The 24,856-nt window shown below is 36.4% G+C and overlaps 1 protein-coding gene across 3 annotated transcripts in view; it reads right to left on the reverse strand.

Annotated features, from left to right (window-relative positions):
- The window catches only part of UNC80 (unc-80 subunit of NALCN channel complex), a 222,492-nt gene that overhangs the window by 129,838 nt on the left and 67,798 nt on the right, over window positions 1–24,856 (reverse strand). For 2 of the 3 annotated variants that reach the window (XM_021008767.2, XM_078147390.1), the window contains 4 exons: window positions 19,408–19,622; window positions 18,927–19,033; window positions 12,728–12,824; window positions 9,142–9,314 (listed from right to left, as the gene is read on the reverse strand). In XM_021008767.2, the coding sequence (XP_020864426.1) occupies window positions 9,142–9,314; window positions 12,728–12,824; window positions 18,927–19,033; window positions 19,408–19,622 (592 nt within the window). The remainder of the gene's footprint in view (window positions 1–9,141; window positions 9,315–12,727; window positions 12,825–18,926; window positions 19,034–19,407; window positions 19,623–24,856) is intronic. The other variant, XM_078147389.1, reaches the window with a different exon arrangement.

A 24,856-nucleotide genomic window follows, 5' to 3' on the forward strand; every position in this document is an offset into this window, starting at 1 on the left:
TAAACGAGATGTCAGTGATTTCTAAGTTACAATCTCAATTTAGTTGTTAGCAATATATTGTCAAAATGAATGGATCCATGAGGAATTAGGTAAAAGATCTAAGATTGGGTAAATGAGGGTGATATTTTTGGATTATAAAGTGGAAGAGGTTTAATCTATTTTTTGGTAATGCTTTGAAGCAAAATTCCAGGTCCAATATGCTGTTCTTTATCTTTCTCCTTAGCCACTGAATTCAATTATGATTGATTTGTATTCCCTTCTAAAACCATTTTAATATGAAATATTTCCTAGGCCAGAGACAGAATTAGAATACATTTAAAATAACCAAATAAACAACTAAGCATAGCTCTTTAATTTCAAGACTATATATACAGTTTTATGATGGATAGTTTAGAGCATTCTTTCCCTCCCCCTTTCCTTCCTTCCTTCCCTCTCAATAATTGAATATACCATTCATTTTTGACCACTGTTCTGACCTTTCCCTTCTCATATAAGACTATTTTCTTCTTCAATCATCCCACTGTTTATCTTCTTTTGCTTTCTTATTTCTCCTAACATCCCTTCTGTCATTTATCAACATTTTAGTATCATGCTATAGCTATTTCCTCACATTTCTTTTTTTCCCTTTCTGTTTACTGTATTATATTTTGGGGTGCTCTATTTGTGCATGTATCCCATGGCTTCCTTAATATTAGCTTTCATTGCTGTTGTACAATTCTCCTCTCTTTCAACCTCCTATTAGTAGCTTTTCATCTTTCTATCTCCTCCATGCTTCACCTACTTAAAAGAATTCCTTAGTATTTTCAAGGCTAATTGGACTAGTGACTTCTCTCATTCTTTAACACAAGAAGAGTAAGTAACTGGAGCACAACTTTATAGATATTACTTTCCTAATTGAGACAAGTTACTATAAGGCCCATATCAATTATTTCATATCTTTAGAGTCCGCCATCAATTCCATCAATCAGCACATGTGCTGAGCACCCACTACATGGAAAAGCACAATATAAACTCCCAGCTATATACAGAGTAATGGATAGGACTCTAGGGCATTTTCAGGTGGAGACAGGTGTAGGGAAAATAATGTACAAGGATTTTTGTGGTAGTGTAATGGTTATACTGGATCACTTGAGGAAGTATCCTAATTATTACTTCTTATAATGCCCAGAAATATTCTTTATGAGACCAAAGTATACTTCTATACATTATTTACTTTCATAATTTTAAAAGTATTAACTAAGAATGCACAAATAAAGCAAGGAAACATCAATTCTAAAAATCTGTCACCAACTGCATTGCGTGTATGAGGTTTAAGACAATTCTCAGGGACCGACTTTAAGAGTGTGATGATGATTCCACACAACAATGATCTCATGGGGCAGTATACCTATAAAAGAGATATTAGACACGGACACATATGTAGCAAATGAGAGGCAGAATAATATAATCGAAATGGTTTAAATTCCATATATGATACTTAACCACCTCCGTGACCTTGGGCAAGTCTCTTAACCTCCCTAAGCCTCAGTTTTCTCAACAAGAAAAGGAGGAATATTGGATTTTTGTAGCTTTTGGGGTCCCTTTCAGCTGAGATATATGACCATAAGGTCTTATACTTATTTGACCAGGAGGCTGAGAGATTTTTGAACTGGATGTAACCAATGAGCTTCCTTGAAAAGCTGGCTAAGAAGACACTAGCTTGAAGGGCAATGAAAGTGACATTTATTTCTAATATGGCATACTTCCAACATCTGGGGATCCTGGTTTGATGCATGACGACTGGGAGCCTGAGATGTTTCATATGAACGTAGGAAGAGAATATTATAAGGTGAATATTTTGACTTCTAAAATTAATGAGAGGGCTCTCCCTCCCCTAATCCAAATTCATGTAATAGTGATTCTGCCTTCACTTTCTTTTAATTCTCATGTGGCAAAATAAAGATAAAAAGATGAGAAATTTAAGGGCTGAATAAATGGATCTTAGCTTGGGTCTCAGGTAATTATTAGAGGCTGATTACTTCAGCCCATTAAGAAAAAAAACACCCTTGAAAACAATTACTTTCCAAAAAGTTAGGATGTTATATTCAAGTTTTTAACAGTACCAGCTCTTAGTCCTTAGGAATTTCACAAAGTAAAACTCAGGTTTTGTTACTAATTAATCCTGGTGAAGTTCTAGCCCAAGCTTACTGGTAGAATGGAGACCACTTTCCATTTTAGCTCCACCATATGCCCTTAACGATACAATACTTGATCCTAATGTATTTTTCAGTGGGGTAGATTTGACATTTAGCTGACTAATTTACTTGTCTGTGTAGACGACAAACTGAGTAAGATTTGAAAACATTTATACAGTGCTTTAAGATTTGCAAAGATTTTATATACATTATCTCAAGGGTGAGGCAGTATGTATGGTGGGAAAAGTTCTGGATTTGGAGCCAGGGAACCCAAATTCAAATCCATTTCTTTCATTTACTACCTGTGTGACCTTAGACAAGATACTCTCTTTGAACCTCAGTTCCTTATCTGTAAAATGAGAGGCTTGAATTAAGTGACCTCTAAAGTCCCTTTCAGCCTTAACTCTATGATCCTATGATACTGTGATTAAGAAATAATCACACAATTCAAAGGTTGTACTATTATTCCACTTTTATAGGGGTCTGGTGAGACGCTCAACATGCTGGAGCTTTGTAGCCAATGAAACTATGTTTGGTACAGATTTCCTTTTCCCTTGCTTTGCAGCGTGCATGTTACTTCACAGAAGATGGAGAGAGTCAATCAAGGTGCAAAAATAAGGACTGTGATGTATGGTCTGGTAGAACAGCAGATGGTTTGTAAGATGGATTCAAAACTCAGGGTGTGCAGAGGAGAAAATGAGGCACTCAAGGGTGAGATGGAACTGAAGTCTTCAAAAGATCCTCACAAAAAATTGTGTCCAAGTGCTGATTTTCAGGCAAAAAAAAAAAGGAAATTCCTGGAGAGAGGATTCTTCCTGGACTTAAACATAAGTCACTTTCACCTCCTTTGATAGATCTTACCTCTTAACACGCAGTGCAATCTGAAGAAGCAGCAAGAGAAAGATGGAGATATGACAGAATGGACAGGAATGAATTGACATCACAGAGAAACACATCACAAATGGAGAGAAATGAATCAGGTGAATGTTGCATAGCTGAAAAGAACCACAGGTTACTACAATGAAAATTAAAACTAAACACCAAAGCAAAAATTCTACTCTACTGTCACTCCCCAAAGGAAGAATTTTGCTTATTATTTTGAAATAAGAGTAGGCCATATTTTTAAAACTCCTCTCCTGAAAAAATTTCTTCCTTTACTTCCTTTCTATATTGGATTGATGCCTCCTGAATGTTTGTATTCCAGCAATGAATGATTCATAATTCCCAGAGTAGCGCCAAAGAAAAAATTTAACAAATGAGTGAAAAATACCTCTATCATTAAAATTATCTAGATGAATTTTCAAAGATATCTAAAAATATCATTATGCAATACAGCTCTTTACCTGCTAACATTTACAACTAAATGACTTCAAATTTCAAGTTTTCCTCATCATTTTTTCCACTATCATCTCTTAAATTTTGCAATACAAGCTGATGAATGGAAGGTAATATTCATGTTGCCCTGCAGATGCTGTTTCTTCTTACCCTAAGAAAAATTCACTGAATCTCAAGAGGAATTTTAGTTTCTTGAAAGGCACTGATTAATGGCTCCAGAGAAGGAAGTGCCCTTTCATTTCAATGAACAGAGAGTACAGACATTGGCTGTCCATATTATTTAAAGTGAAGATTCATCTTAGTCACATTTTTGACCTTCTTCAATCTGGTTGGATCAGGCATTTCTATGGAAAGAACATCCTGCATCTTCTGGCCTGACTACATTTACAGTCAGTTCAATTTTCTGAGGTCATGTTGACATGGTCAGATTGAAGCAGGCTAAACCATAGAAACCTCATTAGCCCACATAGCCTTGAAAAGCTGGTTAAGAAACTGATTTTCAACTGCCTGGGAAAAACTTTGTACATAATTCAAGGGCCTAGGAAATAATAGTTCTGAAATGATCTGGAACTTTGGCTTTCACAGAAATGTATGTATTTTCCCTCAATAGTCTGGGTTTAGGAGGAAAATGTAACAGTTTCTTTTTCCGAATGTATTCAATCTTGGAATTATCTGGAATAGTTGTAGAAAGCTACCTTCCTGATTCTAGGTGATCTTGAACTCCCTAATTTCCACCTCAATCACATATTATATGGATATAGGACAATAAGGAGACTAAGGGAAGGTGTCACCAGGAAAATTCCTTGGTAAATAAGTCAGAATACCATATTGCTTTGTAATTGGCAGATGTGACTTCACATTGAAGATGTGATTAAATAAGCTATGGATAATAAACTCAGAAGGACCTATGTGTATCACTCAAAGCTAGTGAAGAAAGAGTGAGTAAGTTGTGTTTAGGGCAGCCAGTGTCCCACTCCAAGTAGGGTAAGATCAGTTCTAATAAGTCTGTAGATAAATCATTACTCTATATGCTTTATTTCCTCGTAAAATAATGAACAGTCTTTCAAGAAGTTACCAACATTAAACCTTAATTCAACAACAAGGAAATGCACCTAAGCTACTGTGAGATTATGATGTCTAAGTAGACTTTATTAATTCATACTCATTTTTTAAAGATTAATTGATCTTGCTTCTATAGATTTACCTTTTTTTTTTAGTAACCCTAAACTTATTTGGGAATAGGTGGTTAGGAAATTGGATAATTTTTGCAACACTTTAATACTTTTTTTTATTTGGGAATAGGTGATTAGGAAATTGGATAGTTTTTGCAACACTTTAATACTTTTTTTTTTAAAGTGAGGCAATTGGGGTTAAGTGACTTGCTCAGAGTCACACAGCTAGGAAGTATTGTGTGTCTGAGGCCAGACTTGAACTCAGGTCCTCCTGACTCCAGGGCCGGTGCTCTAGCCACTGTACCACCTAGTTGCCCCTAACACTTTTTTTTTTAAGCACTGTATGAAATGTACAGTAGAATCCTGTTTTGATAGCTTATTATTTTAAAGTGAGTCAAATCCTGCTCTCTTCAAATATAATAATTATATTCAATAAATGTATGAACAGTTATCTATAATGGCATGTGTTACTTATGTGAAAAAAATTTCTACTGTATTTATAAACATGAAGTCAATTGAAATTAATTTTGAGAAGTTTTTGAGGATTTCTATGTGATTGTCAGTATGTGGCAAAACCAGAGATGGAAATCACTATTGTTTTCTTATTGCTTGAGCTGGATCTCACTTTGCTAGCCTTTGGTCACTAATGGGAAATTAATCAGAATGAAATGGCTGAAATTACTGTCTTTTAAAATGGAAAGAGCAGGTCTCCACTAGTATTTTAAAGCAGAAAAATGTGAAATAATCTGATTCTTACTTTATTTTGCTAGGAAATTCTGACAAGTATTATTGTCACCTGGAGGTTATGGAACAGAAACCATTCTTTTTTCTAGTTTGAGAGAGTATATTTAAGTTTATAACACCAAAATGGCCACTAATTGATCTTTTATTTCCAGAGCACAATAGTAAACAGACTCTATTATGTAAAATCCAATCTTGTATGTCACCCCTTGGGCAGTTACATGGATCTTTTTCACCTCCCAACTAGAATAATATAATACATCTAATGTAGTAGGGTACAGTTTTAATGAGTACAGCATGGTAACCTACTTTAAATCGCTGACAGGAAAGACATTGACAGCAAAAAAGAGACGCTCTTCTGGGTATGTGTTGACTCCACACCTGCTACAGCGCACAGATTTGTGATTCTATATTTATTACTTAACCTATTTTATTATTATTAAATTATATGTCATATCATATATTATTAATCTATATTACTTAACCTATCCTTTGCCTGAATGAAGCATTAGGTATCTGACAGGCTTCCTCGCCTTCTGTCCACTCCTGAAGTAGTTGTGGTCAAAAGCAAAATTGTGGTTGACATAGATTACTTCTAGAGAGAAAGCATCTGTGGTGAGTGTTCTTAAGATGACATATTTTTGCAGCCTGATCTAGTAAAAAAGGTATTGGTATTAGAATAAGAAGATCAGAGTTTGAGCATTAGTTCTGACATTTACTAGGAGTATGAACCTGGGCAAACCACTGACTCTCTGAGACTCAGTTTACTCATTTGTAAAATGAGGATGACACTCAGATTTCCTATCAGGAAATGAAGTGGATTTTTCAACCTTAAAACATTTTAAAATGAACTATTATTGTTAATATTATCCCTTGACTTTTTGTATAATTGTCTTTGCTTCATTTTGTGTGTACACACAAAGCTTTGGCAATAAATGAAGGCCCTTTCAAAAGCATCGAATGTGTTTGAAAAGAATTACATTCAGTTCTTGTTAATTTTTTAGCAAGAAAAAAATGTCAGGAGAGGCCGGACTGAACCTGAAACTGGAGCTGATTACCCCTAATTTTTCTCAGTTGTCATAGCAACAATGCTAGGGGACACATTTAAAATAAATAAAAAGCTTTTCATTTGCATAAATTTTGAACATAAACATTCCAGAAATCTGTACATACTTATGTTTCTGTAACTCTGTTATTTGACAGAATTTTTCTTCATAAGGATATTGGGAATGTTTTTCTAAAAAATAAGAAAAATCATTTAGATTATATGGCTAAGATGCTTTTTTATGTCGCTTTTTTAAATAAAATATTGAAAATTATTTTCTTCAACTAAAAGACTGTGTTTAAACTTTAGATTTAAAAAAAATGCAAAGAATGGCTTTATGCTTACTCAAGTCCAGACCTTTGGACTGAGCTATAGGGAACAACTGCTCGGTATGAAAGCATTTTAGCAAACAACATATTCTAGTCTCTATGTTCCTTAGAGCCACAAGCACATGGCTATTAAGGCCACTTGGAATGGACTTTTTACATTTGTATTATATATGGCCCTCCTTTGTCAATAGATAAAATAGGGCTTTGGAAGCTTTTGCCTCAGAGAAAACTTTTGCATAAAAACAGAGGCTCAAACCCTTTTTACTCATATTTCAAATTTGATTGATTCAGCTTTGGATGTTGAACAGTAACTGAAGAAAAATTGAGTTAAAAATCCAGTTATAATTAGTCAAGAATTCATCAATATACTTGTATTTTGGATTAGGGATTCAGTTACTCCATACTTCTTAATTGAACTATGTTTTAAGGCTATATGTCATATTCCACTATCCTAAAAGCCAAGAGATTTAACAGAGATTTACATAAGTCAATCAGGGAATAAATAAGTTACCTAACTTTCTGCTGGTTTGAGGATATAAAATCCTCACCTATAGGTTTAACCACATTCTAATCTCTGGGACTGGTCTGATTGGTTGGCAAGGGAAAGGAAGGACCAACAAATTTATAACCTTGGTTAGCTCAAGCCTGTTTCCATTCCTGCTCTAATTTTGTATCCTGGATTTTATAATTAGGCTCTTACCTTAGTGCTTGTGACCAAGTCCCAGCCTTGTATCCCAGTTTAGTGCCACCATGTCTGTGCCCTTAGCAGTGTCCCTGGCCTGATTTCAGGGTTAGAACCCACCCACAGTCACCCCAACATCTAGAAAATGAGTTTTTGACACCTGGCTCATCTGAAAAAAGTTTAAAAAGAACAGACTCCAATCACTGTGAAATTGTATAACTTTAATTTAGCCTGGTGGTAGAAGGATAGACTAGATAGTTCAATGACTCTTCTAATCTTATGATTCTGAATTTTTCATTCACTATAACATGCTTTCAAGAAAGAATGATGAAATTTTAAAATATCTTCAAAGACATTATTTTTTCCTTTTAAAATATGGACTGCCCCAATCAGACTGTACTGAAATACTATCTTCAGTTCTAGATATGACATTTTAGAAAGACTGGAGCAGAAAAGGGCGACCTTGATAGTAGAAGGACTGGAAACCATGCCATAGGATAATCCATGGGAGTGCCTGATAATGTTTGGCTTAGTGAAATCTTAGGGACAGGAACATAGCTGACTTCAAGTATTTGAAGGATTGTCAGAAGAGCCATTAAGACTTGTTATGCTCAGCACAAGGAAACCAATCGGTAGCTACTAAAAGCACGGAATGGAAGTTGTCAAGCCACAGATTTGGGTTTAATATAAGCAGGATGGGCCACCTCTGGAGGCATGAGTTCCACTTCACTAGGAGAGTTCATGTGAAGGCTAGCCAAGAAGCCATTTGCAATGTTGTAAAGGAATTCCTGTAACATTAGGGGTTGAACTAGATGGCATTTGAGGCTTTTTCCAATTCTGAGATTCTGTCATTTTGTGAATGCCAATTAAACATCTTATATGATAAAACACCTAGTGTTTATGGTCTTTGGAGGGTGAAATTCTATTTTTGAATAAAGGGAAAGACTTTTGCCTAGCTTAAGATTTAACTCAATGAGGTTGTAAATAGACTAAAACAATTGAATGAATGACATTATAAGGGTTGGATGATTTCCAAGATATGACACAGAAACTAAGATAGTTCTAAGAACTTTTTAATCCATTTTAACTCACACCTGAGGCAGGAATTTAATCTGATTAAATGGAAAAAAAACCACATTAAATTTAGAATCAGAAAACCTGGATTCAAATACTGGCTCTGCTATTTACTATCTGTGTGACCTGGACTTTATTTAACTTCTCTGACCCACACTTTCTTTATCTGCAAAATGGGAAAGGGAGATAAACTTTATGATCGCTTAGCTCTCTGCCATCTCTGTTACTGATATCTATGAAGGTACAGAATTATAATTATATTAGACGGTACTGGTTCATTACAAAGTTTTAATACAAAAACTGCCAGAAAGTCTCTCTCTTCATGTTTTAAAATTTCATATTCAGTGTTATTATGGGATATATCAATGTTATCAGTATATCACAATTCTTAAAAATTTCAAAAGTAGAAGTCAACTATAAGAATTGGAAACTGAACTTGAATCACATATGGAAGTGTTTACCTAAAGTGAAATATTTCCATTTGAGATCCATTTTGCCCAGTCTTTGCTTTGACATTTGTGCTTATTTCAGTTGACAATGTCACTTGGAAAATGAGGAAAGGATTGCTTTAAACCTTAAAATTACTTACCAGATCTAGGGCAGCTGCCAGGATGGAGGCATCAGGTATAGTACCTGGTTCACAGCAGTTTAACAGAAACTGAAATCTCTTCATGCCTTGCCTAATTGCTCCCAGATTTACTACATTCTTATATTTCGTCCCCTCCTGGTTGGAGGTCAGATGGTCATCAAAACTGTGGCAACCTGAAGAAGTAGATAGCACGCAGTGGGAGAGATAACATCCAGTGGAGCAGAGATTTAAAAGAGCTATAAAATAATTGATTTCACTCATTCCTTACTTCCATTTCCTCTCTCCCAATCTAAATTGATAACTAATAAATATCTATCAATAAATATTTATTAAACATCTCGTATGTGGTAGGCACTGTGCTAAATGCTGATCTAAACACACCTATTGACTGAGATTGTAGATATTCAGTGAATTTGGTAGCAAATAAAAATGTGGTATCATTAAAAAATATATAAGGGAAGCATATATTAAAATGTGGGTCACATGATATGATCTGAGGCTCAGAATACAGGAAAAAAATCCTTAAGAATGAAAATTCTAGCATAGAAATCAGCCTAGGAGGAATGGAAAGCTCTTAAGAATGGGATTCTCAAGATCTAAAGAGAATCAATTTGATAATAAGGAAAAATGGGAATTATCTGAAGAGACTGATGTGGCTGCACAGGAAATATGCCCCAACCAACTTAGATCTTTAAAAGCCAAGTATGGAAGAAGAAAAGAAGAGCAAATAATGGAGGATTAATACAAAAGCATGGCACAGTCCTGTAAGAACAGTATTAGCAAGTTAAGCGTGAGCTTAGCTGTCCAGAAAAGCTAAATACACACACACACACACACACACCACACACACACACACTTATATCTCTGTCTGTCTATCTATCTATCTATCTATCCATCCATCTATGTACCTACCTATCTATTAGTTGTTGTTGTTCTAGCATGGCAAAGAAGAGGATCAAAGAGATAAGACCATTGTTTGGGGGGGGTGAGACAAAGATGAAAGATGGTAGAAAGAAAGAAGGCTATTTAATTCTTATTTTTCTTCTGCTTTCCTTAAAGAGAATCTCTTTGCACTGGGAAGGACAGAATAAAAATGACTAATAGTCAGTTGGTGCCTAAGATAAGTAAGGATAAAAAGAAGTTAGAGACCATTTAGATGTATTTGATGAGTTCAAGGTAACTCTTCCTGATAGGAAGTTCTTTGAAAGATGGTAGAGAATAGAAATACTACAAGATTGGATAAAACCAGGTGTTGTCTTTATTTTCAGAAAGGGAAAGAGAATGGAAAGGAAAAACTGTAGATTATTGATATTTATTTCAATTTCTAGCAAAGTTCTAGAAAATATTACTAAAAGGAAGCTTACTGGATATCTAGAAAAGCACACAGTGAACATAAAGAGCCAGAATAACTTCATTAAGAACAGATCATGAAGAGAATTTGGAACTCAAAATGTTTTTAAATGATTATTAAAATTTTTACATGTAATTGGGAAATATTTAATGAAATAAAAATATTAAGAATAATTAATATTATGCCACAAAAAAGAACAGATCATGTTTTGCTAAACTCATTCCTTTTTTTCTTCCTTTTTTTTTTAACTGGGGCTAGCAGACTGATAGATCTAGCGAATGTTGTATAAAGGGATTACCTAGATTTCTACAAAGATTTTGATAAAGTACCCTGCTACCCTGGTGAAAAATATGGAGAGATGTGGGCTAGATGAGAGTTCACATATACGACTTCAGAACGGGTTGAATGGCAACAATGAATAGACATTAATGATTAGAAGTCAAGTTGGAAGTTCTTATCCAATGGAACAGTGGTCATCTCTCCATGCTTGGTTCTGCCCTGTTTAATGTTTTTTTCTCAATGATTTGAATACAGGCTTAGTTAGAATACACACACACACACACACACACACACACACACACACACTGTATATATATACACATATATGTGCATATATACACATATGTATATATGAACTTAAAGAAGACACAGAACAGAGGGGATATCAACACACTGGCTGACAAGGTGAGGATTCAAAAGGAATTGTGCTGAAACTAAAAACATAAAATTAGTAGGGGTAAATGTAAAATTTTATACCTACGTTAAAAAAAATCAATTTCAGAAATACAATACAAGGGAGGAGTTATTAGATTGTGCTTTGTCTGAAAATGATTGGGGTATCTATAAGCTTGATATAAATTCTATTGTGATGTCAGTCACAAAAGCTATTACAATCTTATGCTATGGCATAATGCCATCAGTTTAGAAAAGAGGATAAAAATGGAAATGATCGATGTTGAACGGACTTTAGGAAGACAGGCACATGAATAAACTCTTAGTAGAGCTCTGATTTAGACTAATTTCTGTATAACAATATGAAATAATATGAGATGTCACTAAACTATTCATACTTTTTCACTGAGTAATTCCACTACTGGATATGTATCCCAAGGAGGTAGAAAACAGAAAAGGCTCCCATATGTATGAAAATATTACTAGTGGTCTTTTTAATTTTAGGAAAAAAAACTGGAAACAAATTGATTATCAATCAGCTGGGGAATGATTGAACTATAGTATATGAATGTGATGAAACAGTATTTTGATCAAGTGTCATAACATTTGTTAAAAAGTGCTTAGTATAATACCTGGCACATAGTAGGCACTACAAAAATGCTTTTTTTCTCCTTTTCTACACTTCCTTTGCTCTCCTTTTGCCCTAAAAATAATGTGCCTAAACCAGTACAAGTATATATGTACATACGTGTGTATGCATGTAATATGCACATATATAGAACACTAGAGGTAATAGTCACACTGTATTCTGATGAGACTATATTTTGAATATTATGTTCAGTTGTGGGCACATTTTACATGAGAACTTTATGACTTGTAATAGATCCAGAGAGCAATCAGGATGGCCATAACAAAAGAAATCCTGTCATATGAAGAAGAGTTGAAGGATCTGGGAATGTTTAGCTCAGACAAGAAAAGATTAAAGGAAGAGATAATATTGTATTTTAATATTTGAAGGTTTGCCATGAGAAATAAACACTAGTTATCTTTACAGCTTTAGAGTACAAATAAAGGGTAGAATTGGTCAAAGTTCCAGGGAGGAATATTTCAGCCATATCATCAAGGAATAGACTGCACTGTGAAGTAATTAACTTTCTAACACTAGAATTATTCAATCAGAGGCTGGATAAAAATTTGTCAGGAAAGTTGCTAAAAATACATATGCATGTATGCATAAGTTAAAAAATACATAAATATTTATCTATCTGTATCTATGGAAAATTAAATCAGATGACTGGTAAAATCCATTCCAACTCTCTTAAAAGATCAGGAAGAAAAACGGCAAGTGAAAGGAAGAAAGCTAATAGAAATGATATAAAGACAATATGAAATATTTTAAAACGAAAGAGAAAAGGGCAAAAAGGGAGAGAAAGAAGGAAGGCGTACAGAAAGGGAAAGGAAAACGAAAGGAGAAATGGGAATGGGTTTTTCACTTTAACCATACTTTTTTTTTTCAGTGTGATGAAGCCTAAATGAGTTTCTGAGGGTTAACATGTCATTTACCAAGTCGTTTGAAGAAATTTTCTTCATCATCTCTTCCATTCTCCATCCCACTTCCTGGTCCTCCTTCAGATAGCTTCACAGCACTGGTGAACTTAACCTGAGAAAACAGAAAACTAGTCTTAAGAATAAAGCTAAAGTAGGTGGCAGCATATTCTGGTGTGACTCTAATCTTTGACTTGGATTTTTTTTTTAATTTTTTAAAAAAATTTTAGCACATAAACTTATTTCAGGTCCTTCAGGGTTCTTCAATAGTCTGGATTAATCATTGCAGTATATCCTCACATACTGATAAAGACATTGCAAAATAAATGGCAACACAGCCAGAAAACAGACTGGATTTTTTACAATGAAGCTCTGAGAAAATTATTTAGTGAACAATGGTCATATTATTTTCTTAATGTAGCATTGAAGGGAGCCTCAATGCAGTCATCAGCAAAACCACAGTCTTCCTTTATATAAGCCACTTCAAACGGATCATCAAATGCTAAAGAGAGCCAAATAGAGTAAAATAATTCTAGAAAGGCTCAGCATAAATTAATTTGTCAACAATGCACTATGCTTAAACTTGAAATCATATGTTTCTTGTTCAAGATTTAGAGTATATTTTTCCTTGGCCCAATAGTTCTCATTTTTTTTTATACTTCAGAATCATAAGGCAGAAATAGTAATAGCAACAAAACACATTTAAAAAAATAAGAAAATGAAAAGAGATGACAATGGGTTGTAGAAACAAATCACTTTTTTGTTGCCATTTTCTTTCATTAAAATTCTTTATTCTCTTCTTTATTTTCTCCAGAGCTATGATTTCATCTGTGTAGAGAGCAACGAATGAGAAAACTCCACCCACCAATGCAGAGCAGTGATTGTTTGGCCATTTATAATCTTAGAGAGTTACCTGGGATGCTGAAAGTTTAAATGATTCCCTTGGGTTACATGGCCAGTATATCAGAGGCAAGTCTGGAAACCAAGTTTTCTCAGCCTTGCAGGCCAGCTCTCTATCTACTAAACTAATTTTCTTCTCTAAAGTGAATCTTATATACATTATTAAATAATTTAAAGATTGTGGTTTTATTATGATCAATTGAAAATCTTGTTTGTTCATTTGAAGACTTCTTTTGTCTTATGATTACTAAGTTTGAAATTTAAACAAAATATACTGTATCCCCAGGAGCTAATATTGCCTAGTATATAATAGGTACTTAATAAATGCATGTTAATTGATTGAAACAAACATAAGAAAGGACTCCAAGTTAAGGAAAAGATTCCAGACCAGAGATTTCTTATTGCCTCCACATGTTGTTTGGTATCCAAAGCCCTTCATAATCTAGCCCTCTCCTACCTCTCCAGTCTTCCTATACCTTATTTCTCAACACACACTCTTTGGTTCAGTGACAGTGGCTTCCTGGCTATTTCATGAACAAGATGTTCTATCTCTCAGCTCTGGGCATTCTCTCTGGCTGGCCCCCATGTCTGAAATGCTCTCCCTCCTCCACTCTGACTACTGATTTCCCTGGGTTCCTGTAAGTCCCAACTAAAATCCCACCCCCTACAGTAAGCCTTCTTCCACACTTCTTAATTCCAACACCTTCTCTCTGTTAATTATTTCCTATTTATCCTGTGTATAGCTTGCTTTGTATATATTTGTTTGCATGTTGTCTTCCCCATTGGATTGTAAGTTCTATGAGGGCAGGGACTGTCTTTTATCTCTTTTTCTATACCCAATGATTAGCACAGTGCTTGGCACACAGCAGGTGCTTAATAAATGTTTATAGAATGGTTTATAGCTGGAAGGGACAGTGAAGGTCATCAAGTCCTACTTGATTTTACAGATGGACCAGGTCTTCACAGCCTGGACCCTTCCTACCTTCCTAGTCTTTCACCTTATGGTTTTCCCTATGCTCTACAAACCAGTGACACTAGCCTTCTTATTGTTCCTCACACAAGACACTGCATCTCCCAACTCCAGAGTAGGTATTTGGACTCAGTTCCTTGGATTCCATATGCAGTGCTTGTTCCACCTCATCGTGGGCATTATGAAGATCCAGGGACATTAAATGGCTTGCCCATGATTAAATCACATCAGAGTAGGATTTTTTAAAATTCCAAAGCCAGTACTTGTACATACTCATATTTTCTTTAGCAAAATCTTCACAGAAGCAACAGAAAGAATACCACTTTTGGCAAGATACTAATGAAGGGAAATGCTAGTAAATAATTCACGTAAGAAACAAAGTCATTTTTGTATTACAGACTTTAGTTCTAAAAGGAACAAGCCCACACACTATTCAATGGCACCCTTTGTTAGCAGCTATCAAACCTTGCTCTCTCCCTACCAGTTTAATGTAATGCTGGTGTATCATAGGGTTCTTGGTATATTGCTTCATCTTGAGTTTCCTCACTTCCTCCTGTCAATTTCTGATCAACAAGGATAGAGAGTAAAAGTAGTTGTGATGATTGTGGAGCAAAGAAAGTATATGATTGGTGTATGTATGTATGTATGTATGTACGAAATATGTTTAGAGGGATATATGGCCTTGTTGGCAGGGTGATTGAATTAGCACATGACAGGCTGGAAGTATCCCAGCAAATTCACAGTGATGTTGTGGATTGAGAAAGGTTAGAAAACAATGCCCATGGTGAGGTGGAAAGATCACTGAATGGAATCAAAGGAACTGAATTCAAATCCCAACTCTGGAGTTCTTCAAGTGTGAGGAACAAGGAGGCCAGCGTCAAAGCTGCAGAGAGGTCAAAAAGGACAAGGATTGAGAAAAGGTCATTTGATTTGGCAATTAAGAAATCACTGGTAACTGGAGGCACCAGAGTCAGTTGAATGATGACTTTGGAAGCCATATTGCAAAGCATTAAGAGAGAGAGGAGAGGAGTGGAGGCACTGATTATAGATGACTTTCTCAAGAATTCTAGCCCAAAAATTTGGAGGAGAGATATGGGACAATAGTCAGTTGGGATAAATAGATTAAATAAGAGTTTTATGAGGCTGGTAGATAACAGGGGCATATTTGTAGGTAGAGAAGCAACCAGTGAGTAGGAAGAGATCAAAGATTAATCAGAGAAGGATGACAGAGGAGGCAATATGCTGGAGAATACTGGATGGAATGGGATTACCTGTGCACATTAGAGGATTAGCCTTGGCAATAGAAGGGTCACTTCTTCCTGTGAGACAGGGGCAATGGAAAAGATAATGGCAAAAGTGAGATGACATGAGGAGAGGAGAAGAGGAAGCTCTCTTCAAATGCCCTCAATTTTTTCCCCAATGAAATATAAGTCAAGGTTTTCAGTGCAGGGATCCATGTGAGGTTTCAAGAGAGATGAAAAGATTTGGAAAAGATACTATGATGAATGGGATAGTGAATCAATTAGAGAGGTGTGAAAAGGATTGCTTTGCTGTACTGAGGCTCCAATTCAAATTATGTAACATAAATTAGTAATGGGCCTACGAAGCATGGTTTTACAATTTTTCTCCAGCTTCACTTAACAGCATATAAGTTGGAATGAAGGCAGTACAGTGTGGGAGTAATTCAAGACTGAGAATTAGCAGGGCAAAATTGGCAATAGGATGAGGGGACAAGGGACTTAAGAGAAGAGGATAGTGTGGACCCAAACTAGTTCCCCAAGGGGTCAAGATAGGGAAAAGAAGGAGAGTGTAGTCAGTGCAGGAGTGATGACCTGGGAAAGAACTTACGGGTAGAGGGATTAGACGTCAATGATAATTCAAAGAACCAGGCCTGAAGTTACAAGGCAGAGGGGAGGTGGAATGACATCAAGTTGTTAAAAGATGAAGGAATTTCAATTCATGAACATAGAAGTAGAAATTGTGAGTGAAGGCAAAATCAAGGGTATGACCATTTCTGTATGTAGTTGTGGTTAAAGTACCTTAATACGATGGGAGAAGTTGGGGAGGAGAAAAAACTGTAATCCAGGCATTGGAAGTCATTGAGGAAAGATAGAGTGTCTTAAAGGTCAGTAGATGCCATTTATCAGAATCTTGATTGGTTGGTAGATATGGATTGAGTGAACTCAAAGGAGATTATTAAGTGATGGCATTAGAGAGAGAGCCTAGAAGTGGCAATGGGGAGCAAGAAGTATTTCAACTCCCCTACCTGACCAGGGAGTAAAAGAATATAAGTGACAGTATAATCAGAGCTGGAAAGGGTGGCCAGGGAAGTTGTGTCATCACCAGTGGGTCAGGTTTCAGTGACTGCAAGAAGATGAAAGAAGCAAGAAAAGAAATGGTTCAATATGAAAGGTAGTTTGTTACCTATGGGTGTCCAGAGAACACAGTAGAAAGGAGGGGTAGCTTTGCATAGATTTCCGAAGTGGGTGATACTGCCCCTGGGAGGGCTGCTGAAAAGATCCAGAGGGTCAGTGGTAGCCTTGGGTGCAATTGGGGAGTGTTGAGTAAAATAAGGGTGTGGTGGAAGCATAAGGAAAAAAGAAAAGAAGAAAATTTTGAAAAACTGTCTGTACTTATTTCATCTGTGGTGTATCAGAGTTAAAGTCATAGTGATTACATTATTTTCCAAATAAACACACAAAATGCAAATTATAGCCAATCAGTGGTCAAGTCCACTGAAGGGTCTTAACAAGCAAGTGTTGGCAGGCAAGCATGTCTCTCATTGTTGGGAAGTCCAGCATGCATCAGCAGGAATATGTGCATTAATGACTTGTTTATAATACAATACTATCTGGTTACATGACACAATATTACACTGTCAAAATTTCAATGCAGGACCCCACCCCCCCAATTAATTATTAAATTTAAGATGCATCATTTTAAAATATTTTATATATTTTTTTGAAATGACACAAATTTTAAAAAAACATTAAAGGGTTAAAGAAAGTAGATTTCCAGGGGGACACTGAGTAATTTTTTTTTGAAAAAGGAGTGGCAGGCCAAATAAGTTTGGAAACCTCTGCCTTAAAGTATGGTATTGGGTGGGTGGGAGGGGATAGTGTTGGGTTGAGGGGAATAGGAATAGAGAGCAAGCAATGGTGGGGGTGGGAGAGAACAAAGATTAGATAATGACAGAGAGGTCTTCAGAACTGCTGGAATGGGGAGGGTATGACAGGGCGCGAATTTATTAATCATTGAGGAGTGATTCAGGTAGGATATCAACATCCTCAGGAGTCTGGCCTTAGGGTAGAGAATTTTCAGGGCATTAGATAGCAGTGTGTAGTTGGAAAACTAGAAAGGGGGAAGTAGAGGAAGTTACTGGTTACGCAGGTGACTACAGAGCACAATGGAATGGTGTTTCCTTCCTTCCAGGCAGGCAAAGGCAGGGGAGTTGTGGAGGAGATGAGAAAGAATGTCAGAGAAACTGCCATATTACATATCTTCTCTTCTAACAACAAGCTATTTCCACGGCCAGTACCAGAGTGGTCAGTATGACGATGTGGTTTCTGCATACACTAAGTACCTACGGGCAATAACTCATATTTAGAAGGTGACATCCTGCTCTTTGTGCCAAGCGATGTTTTTTCCCTGCTTTGGCTCATAACAATGGAGCAAATGAAACTTTATACTAGTTTTTATTCTAAATTGTAAATACTGTGTTTTCTTTCCACAACGCCAAGATTCTCATAAACTGTTGAGGTTCAATATTAAAAACCTGCCAAATTATGGTTATAAACAGAGCTAGAAGGGACCTTGAGGCTACAGCATCCAAGCCTCTCATTTTACAGACTAGGAAGCTGAGGTTGGAAGAAGTTAAGTGACTTGTCTAAGGTCACACAGCTAGTTAATATCTGTGACAGGATTTAGCATCTTTTTGATTCTCAGCCCAGACCTCTGTCTATTTTGCCAACTAGCTGTCTCTAAAATAGTTGCATATAGACTACTACTCATTCATCTTCAGTTTCAATTGCTTTTCTTTGATCGTTTCCAAATTTGTTCGCTTTAAAGGCCTTTTGAATTACACCTCAGTGGACTCCTGAGTTGAATAGAGGGCTGAAGCTGAAGTTAGGCAGACTCAGTTTCAAATCTTGCCTTTTGCACTCACTAGTTGTGTGATTAGTTGTGTTAACCTCTCTGTCTCAGTTTCCTCATCTGTAAAAGACAGGAAAATGTATTTGATTACCTTTAAGGTCCCTTCTAACTCTAAATCTATCATTCTATGATATTCCCAGCATTGAAAGTTTTATTAGCTCATTTAACTTTCCCAACAAGTGATGGTTACTTTACCTTCGAGCTTTGCCTGATGAAAGAGAGACGGTCTACTGAGCTAATGTCCAAAAGATCTTCCACACCATCCGCTAGGCCCGAGAGAGATGATCTCTTTAGCCAGTTTCCTATTTGATAGACAAAGTCTATTAACACAGCTCAGTATTCTCTGCAATCTCAGTCAAGCGAGAATCCCAGCATATATCCTTAAAACAGGGAAAGTGCCTCAATATGATAGAACATGAATGAGGAGAAATTCTTCAGTCTATATGCCTTGGATGAAAATATGCAGGAATAGGCTTTAAATAAAATGGTCATGCCCATTGCCTACGATACTACCTAGGACATAGTGGATGCTTGGTGAATACTTTTTAATTGATTGACAGGATGAATTAGTAATATTCTTCCATTCACTTGCATGGAATTTCTGCTCCCTATTATACTGCAAGCATACTTATGTACAAAATAATTAATAAAGAAACAAATAAATAAATAGACCTACTTTTACCTATGGGGAGTTTTAGTTTCTTTCGGAGTGAAATCCGCCGGGACCGTGAACGTGACCGCCTATCAGTGGTTGTCCCCGAGTGAGCAGTGGTACATTCTGATGTGTCCTGCTCCGACTGGCTGCTGGTGTCACTTGCTGCACTCTGAGATTTGAACATCTTGCGCCAGAAATCTTTGCGTCCCAGGTTTGCCCCTTGCATCTGTTCATCACTGTGAGCAAACAAAATCTAGGATTAATAGCAGCAGAACTCACTTTCTGCACTTACCACAAAATTACCTTCCTTTTAACCTTTCTCCCAAACTTGCTAATGTGCATTATCTCATATATAATTTTATATAACTGTATAATTAATGACAAGGGAAGCACCACAGTATGGGGAAAAAGTGAAAATCTTAGAACCAGAAGAGATCTTAGAAACTGGGTATAACTCAGTGACACAGACAAGTTAAGTGACTTGCTAAGGGTGATGCAGCTGGTTAGAGTTTGAGGTGGGATTTGAACTAAGATCTTCCTGACTTCAAGTCTAACACCCTTTCCATTATGACATAGGGCCTCTCCCAAAAGGCTTGATCTGATATTGGCTCAGGGGTGTGCTAAAATCAGCTTGAACTTATTCCCAAGAGATGGTTGTTAAATTTCCAGGATGATACTTCAGAAATTGGCAAATGCTAAAAATCAGGATTTTAGTTATTGTTTTGTTGATGATGATCTAGACTTAGGAAAGTGATGGATAAAAAATTATGCATGTGAAACTTAACCATGTACATACTGCATACACTATTTCACAGCCCCGCCTCTCCCTGGAGACCTGGTGGTTAAATATTTACCAGTACAGCACTGTATTGATTTCTCCCAAAGACATATTGCTATATTGTCAAATGGATGTGCCTTCATTTATTTGCTTTTACTCTTTAAAAAATATGTAAGTGCTTCATTTGACAAGCGTTTTAGTGCCTATGAGTCACGACAGCAGAGACAATTCATTCTAAAACACCAGTAACTGTATTTCTAAAACACCAGTAACTATATAATTCTCATTCTATTAACAGTTATTACCGAGCTTAGGGACTAAAACTTCCAACTACTGAGAAATCCTAGACACTTAAGTTAGGTTTTGGAAATCAACGTGAACCAGAAACAAGTGATATAGTCAGTGTTTATGGGATTTGAAACAATAATTTTAAATTTGCTTGTAGACCTTGGAGAGAGATTTGGAATCTTTCCTAGGTGCTGTGAAAGAAATTCATTTTTTGATGCAGTTTTTATGGAGAAACATATGCAGAATCCAGTTTCATCTCCCAAAGCTTACCAGTGATTCATGACCTTTGAATTCTTATTTGTTAACCTGAAGTTTTATTTTTCTATTCTAAAATGAACCTATGCTGGTTTGCTAGAAGTGAATTCCTCTGTAGGGTCACATAAAATATTCATGTTTCATGCAGTTTCTCACCTACAGAGAATTCATGACATTCTGATCAGGGTTATGAGTAAACCCTCTGAAGGGGAAAAAAGGATACAGTGGGACCATTTGTCAACTTTGCCTGAGAGGGTGGTACATTAGTTTTGTCTAATGGGTTTATATCAATAACGAGTTCCAGAGAAATGAGAACTTAAAAAGCATTATTAGTTTGAGTATTACTCAGTCAACGTGACCTTTATAGAAAGACGGAAGATTAAAAAGAACAAAGGGAAAGGCAAAATAAGAAATAGAAAAAAAGTAAGTAGGTATATGCAGAGCTGTAAATAATATGGGTCACTAAGGCTTTGTCTTATAGTACCAACCGAAGAGATCTAGGGGACATGTGTGGGGTCAATTGAGGACTTAAGGCATAGTTCAATGAGGAAACAAAGAAACACTGACCAGTTCTTATCTCATATTGTTGCCATGGGTAGAGGAAGTTTTCTGTGTCCTGACTGTCAATCTCCCACCCCCAGGTCCCACCACTATCAAGGCGCTCCCCTAGGGGGAACCTTCCTTTACCATACTAGTGCTACTGACAACAGGTGGGATGGACTGTTTACACATTTTATAACTTGGGTAACTGTGTCAAATGGGAATGTGTTGGGTCAGTCTTATGGTGTCTAACATGTACTTTATATTTTGGGAGGGGAGATTTCAAAGGCTTCCAAGAAAGAATACCTAGTATTACATGGATGAAATTCTTGGGTAGAAACCAGGTATGGAAGCTCTAAAGAATAAAATTATGAAAACACAAAGAGAAACATTTATTCTGCTTGGCCAAGATCAGAAGGCAAACTAGAAACAATGTTTAAAAGTTATAAAGAGTCCTGACATTAAGAAAAATTCCTTAATGATTTTTATTGTTGCTGTTTAGTTATTTCAGTGGAGTCTGGCTCTTTGTGACTCCATTTTGGGGTTTTCTTAGCAAAGATACTGGCATAGTCTGCCATTTCTGTCTCCAGCTCATTTTTTCAGATGAGGAAACTGAGGTAAACAGAGTAAAGTGACGTGCCCGGGGTCACACAGCTACTAAGTGTCTGAGGCCAGATTTGAACTCAGGAAGATGAGTGTTCCTGGCTCCAGGCCCACATTCTATCCATCATGCCACCTAGCTGCCTTCCCCTAACAATTAGAGCTACACAAAAGTAAAATGAATTGTTAAGTGGGGGGAGAGGAGGGAGGGCCAACTACAGCTTTACATTGCTGTATTCACCCCCCCACACTTGACATATTAAGTGAAGACTGGACAACATTTGTTGGACATATAGAAATTCTCATTCATGTAGGGATCTGACTAAATGGTCTCTGATATCTGTTCTATCTTTGAGTTTCTATGAGTCCTAGTCCAACTTCTTTTCTTGGATTTTCCTGGGACCCTCTGTTACTTTATGCCTTAGTTTCCCTTTCCACAAAAAGAAGGCTACAATATCTGCTCTGTTTTGAGTAAAAATAGCTGCTGATTTAAGACATTGCTGAAATACCTGATGATGACTATAAAATATGATTACAAATCAAGAGAGGTGCATGTTCACAGGATATGACATCAAAGCCACCTGCAGTTAAATAGCAAATAGGTTTTCCAGTATAGCTTGAAAGAATTATTAATGAGTTTTTCATAGTACTACTTCTATTTTTTAAGCACTTACCACATCTGTCACATCATGGAAACACTGATCTGATATCTTTAAGCTTTGCCAGTGTGAGAAGTAGAGAAACTGATGAAGGGACATTGGGCATGGGGCCCAATTGGAAAAGGATCAGAATTCAGAGAAAGAAGGGAAGCTATGTTTATTCAAAAATGAGATAACGTAGTACTTTTATTTCACTGGACTGGCTACTACTACTTCATCATTCAACAGACCTACCCATTCAATAGTCTTTGACCCTTCATTCCCTTTAGGTATACAGAATTCTGGTAGTTACTGAAGGCAGTATGAAAGAAGCATATCCCTTATCTTCCAGGGGATTGAAGGGAAGCATAGTTTTTCCAGTTTGAAGAAGGGACTGAACTATCAAGGGAATGAAGTGGAAACTTCAAAGCACTGGGAAAGTCCAAGAACTTTTAATCTCCAAAGAGATGAGACAGGGGAAGGATGGATTCAGTGATCAGCTGAAGGCAAGGAAGAATATTGCTGCTCCAAGTTGAAAATAATCATAAGGACTGAAAAGTGTGTAGATGGGGTAAAGGTACCCAGCACGGGGGTATGGTAGAGAAAGTTCTGTGAAGATGAGTCATCAATGAAGCTTGGAGACAAAGGAAGACACAGTTGGTCTGAATCTCCTTAATATGGAGATTCTAGGAGGGATCAGTCAATCAGAGAGAAAGAAGTCACAGGGGCACCGAGTACTTTGGTGCTTCCAGTGTGAGAAATAGTTCAGTGGTGAAGTGAGCTTCTAGGGGAAAGAAGTTTCCATGGCATCATTGTCCTGTGGGCATGAGTTAGTGTTTGCCAAAAAGTAGTGGAACACAAGAGGAAGGGAAAGTAAAAAGGGAACCATAGGCCAAATACCTTATATTTTAGAGTGATACTATATTAAGCTTCTTTGTTACTGAACAAATTGGGGTCTCAATCACGTTAAGATACATCTCGTACCACCTAGTTTATAATCTAGTTGGGGATATTACATAGATGTAAGTAAGAAGTATAAGCTAGCCAATAATTTTTTAATCTCAATATGTGATTTCATGCTATGCTATGAAATCATATCATACAAATAATCATTGTTAATAATTGGTAGTCTATTGAGAGATTACATGATATAATGAAGATTTGTCAAATTGTGCTTGCCTGCAAAACTCCCAAGTACAGTCTGAAAAACCAGATTAAAATGTAATTGGAAACATTTAACAAAATAAATGAAAATACAATAAACATAGATAATGTTAATTTGTGGTTTTCTCAGACAATATGTGGCCCATAGGGATCCATTTCTATTTGATACCACTAGACTAGTGGATAAAAAAAGCTGGTGTTGGAATCAGGAAAGCCTGGTTTCAAGTCTCGACTCTGACATACTAATTCCATGATCCTGAGCAAATCACTTAGAATTCTACAGGGTTAAAAGTTACAGGGAAGATGCCTATCTGTATTTTTAGAGGAAATTCCTTCTTCAGTCACAAACTGTTCCCCTATTATATACAAAAGGTAATTTCTTCCTTATTCTTCTAATTGTTTGTCACCATTTATATCTAAGTCAATTGTCTGCTTGGAGAATACCATTTGGAGAATTCCCATTTGGAAATATGGTGCGAGATGTTGGTCTATATGTAGTTTCTGCCAAACTGCTTCCCAGTTTTCCTAACAATTTTTGTTAAATAATGACTTCTTAACCCAGAGGTCTTTGGGTTTATCAAACACTAGGCTTCCTGCACTGGTGAAATCACAGGACCAGTTTAAAAAAAAAAAGACTGGCATCTTAGTAACATTTCAGTGTAAGTGTTTTCATATGCATTCTCTCATTTATTTGATGTATAATAAGCAAGAAGCGCTACATGAATTCAGAGAAAGGGAAGAGCAAAGATCACAGTACTCAGAGAAAGACTAATAGTGATAGATTAGTTGTATATTGAAGAATGGGTAGAGTATAGATGGGAAGAGAGAAGGGTCAAGGGCATTCCAAGTAAGCAGAACAACAGACACAAGAGATACAGTCAAGAGTAAAAAGATGGTATAGGTATATCTGGGAGATAGTAAATAGGGTGGCTGGATTGAAGTTCTCAGGTTGGGAAATAAGACTGATGGAGCAGATTAGGCACATAAACAAAGAAGCAAATAAACATAGTAGCCTAATTTTCAATAAACCCAAAGACCTCAGCTTCTGGGGCTAAGAACTCATTATTTAGCAAAAACTAGTGGGAAAAGTGAAAAGCTGTCTGGAAGAAACTAGGTATAGGCCAAAAACCTCATACCATATGCCCACTAAGTTCTGGGAATAAATGGATAAATAACTTCGACATATTGGGTGACATCATAAGATCAT

The sequence above is a fragment of the Phascolarctos cinereus genome, unplaced genomic scaffold (genome assembly GCF_003287225.1).
Source record: "Phascolarctos cinereus isolate Bilbo 61053 unplaced genomic scaffold, phaCin_HiC Scaffold_7;HRSCAF=346, whole genome shotgun sequence".
NCBI classification, from domain to species: domain Eukaryota; kingdom Metazoa; phylum Chordata; class Mammalia; order Diprotodontia; family Phascolarctidae; genus Phascolarctos; species Phascolarctos cinereus.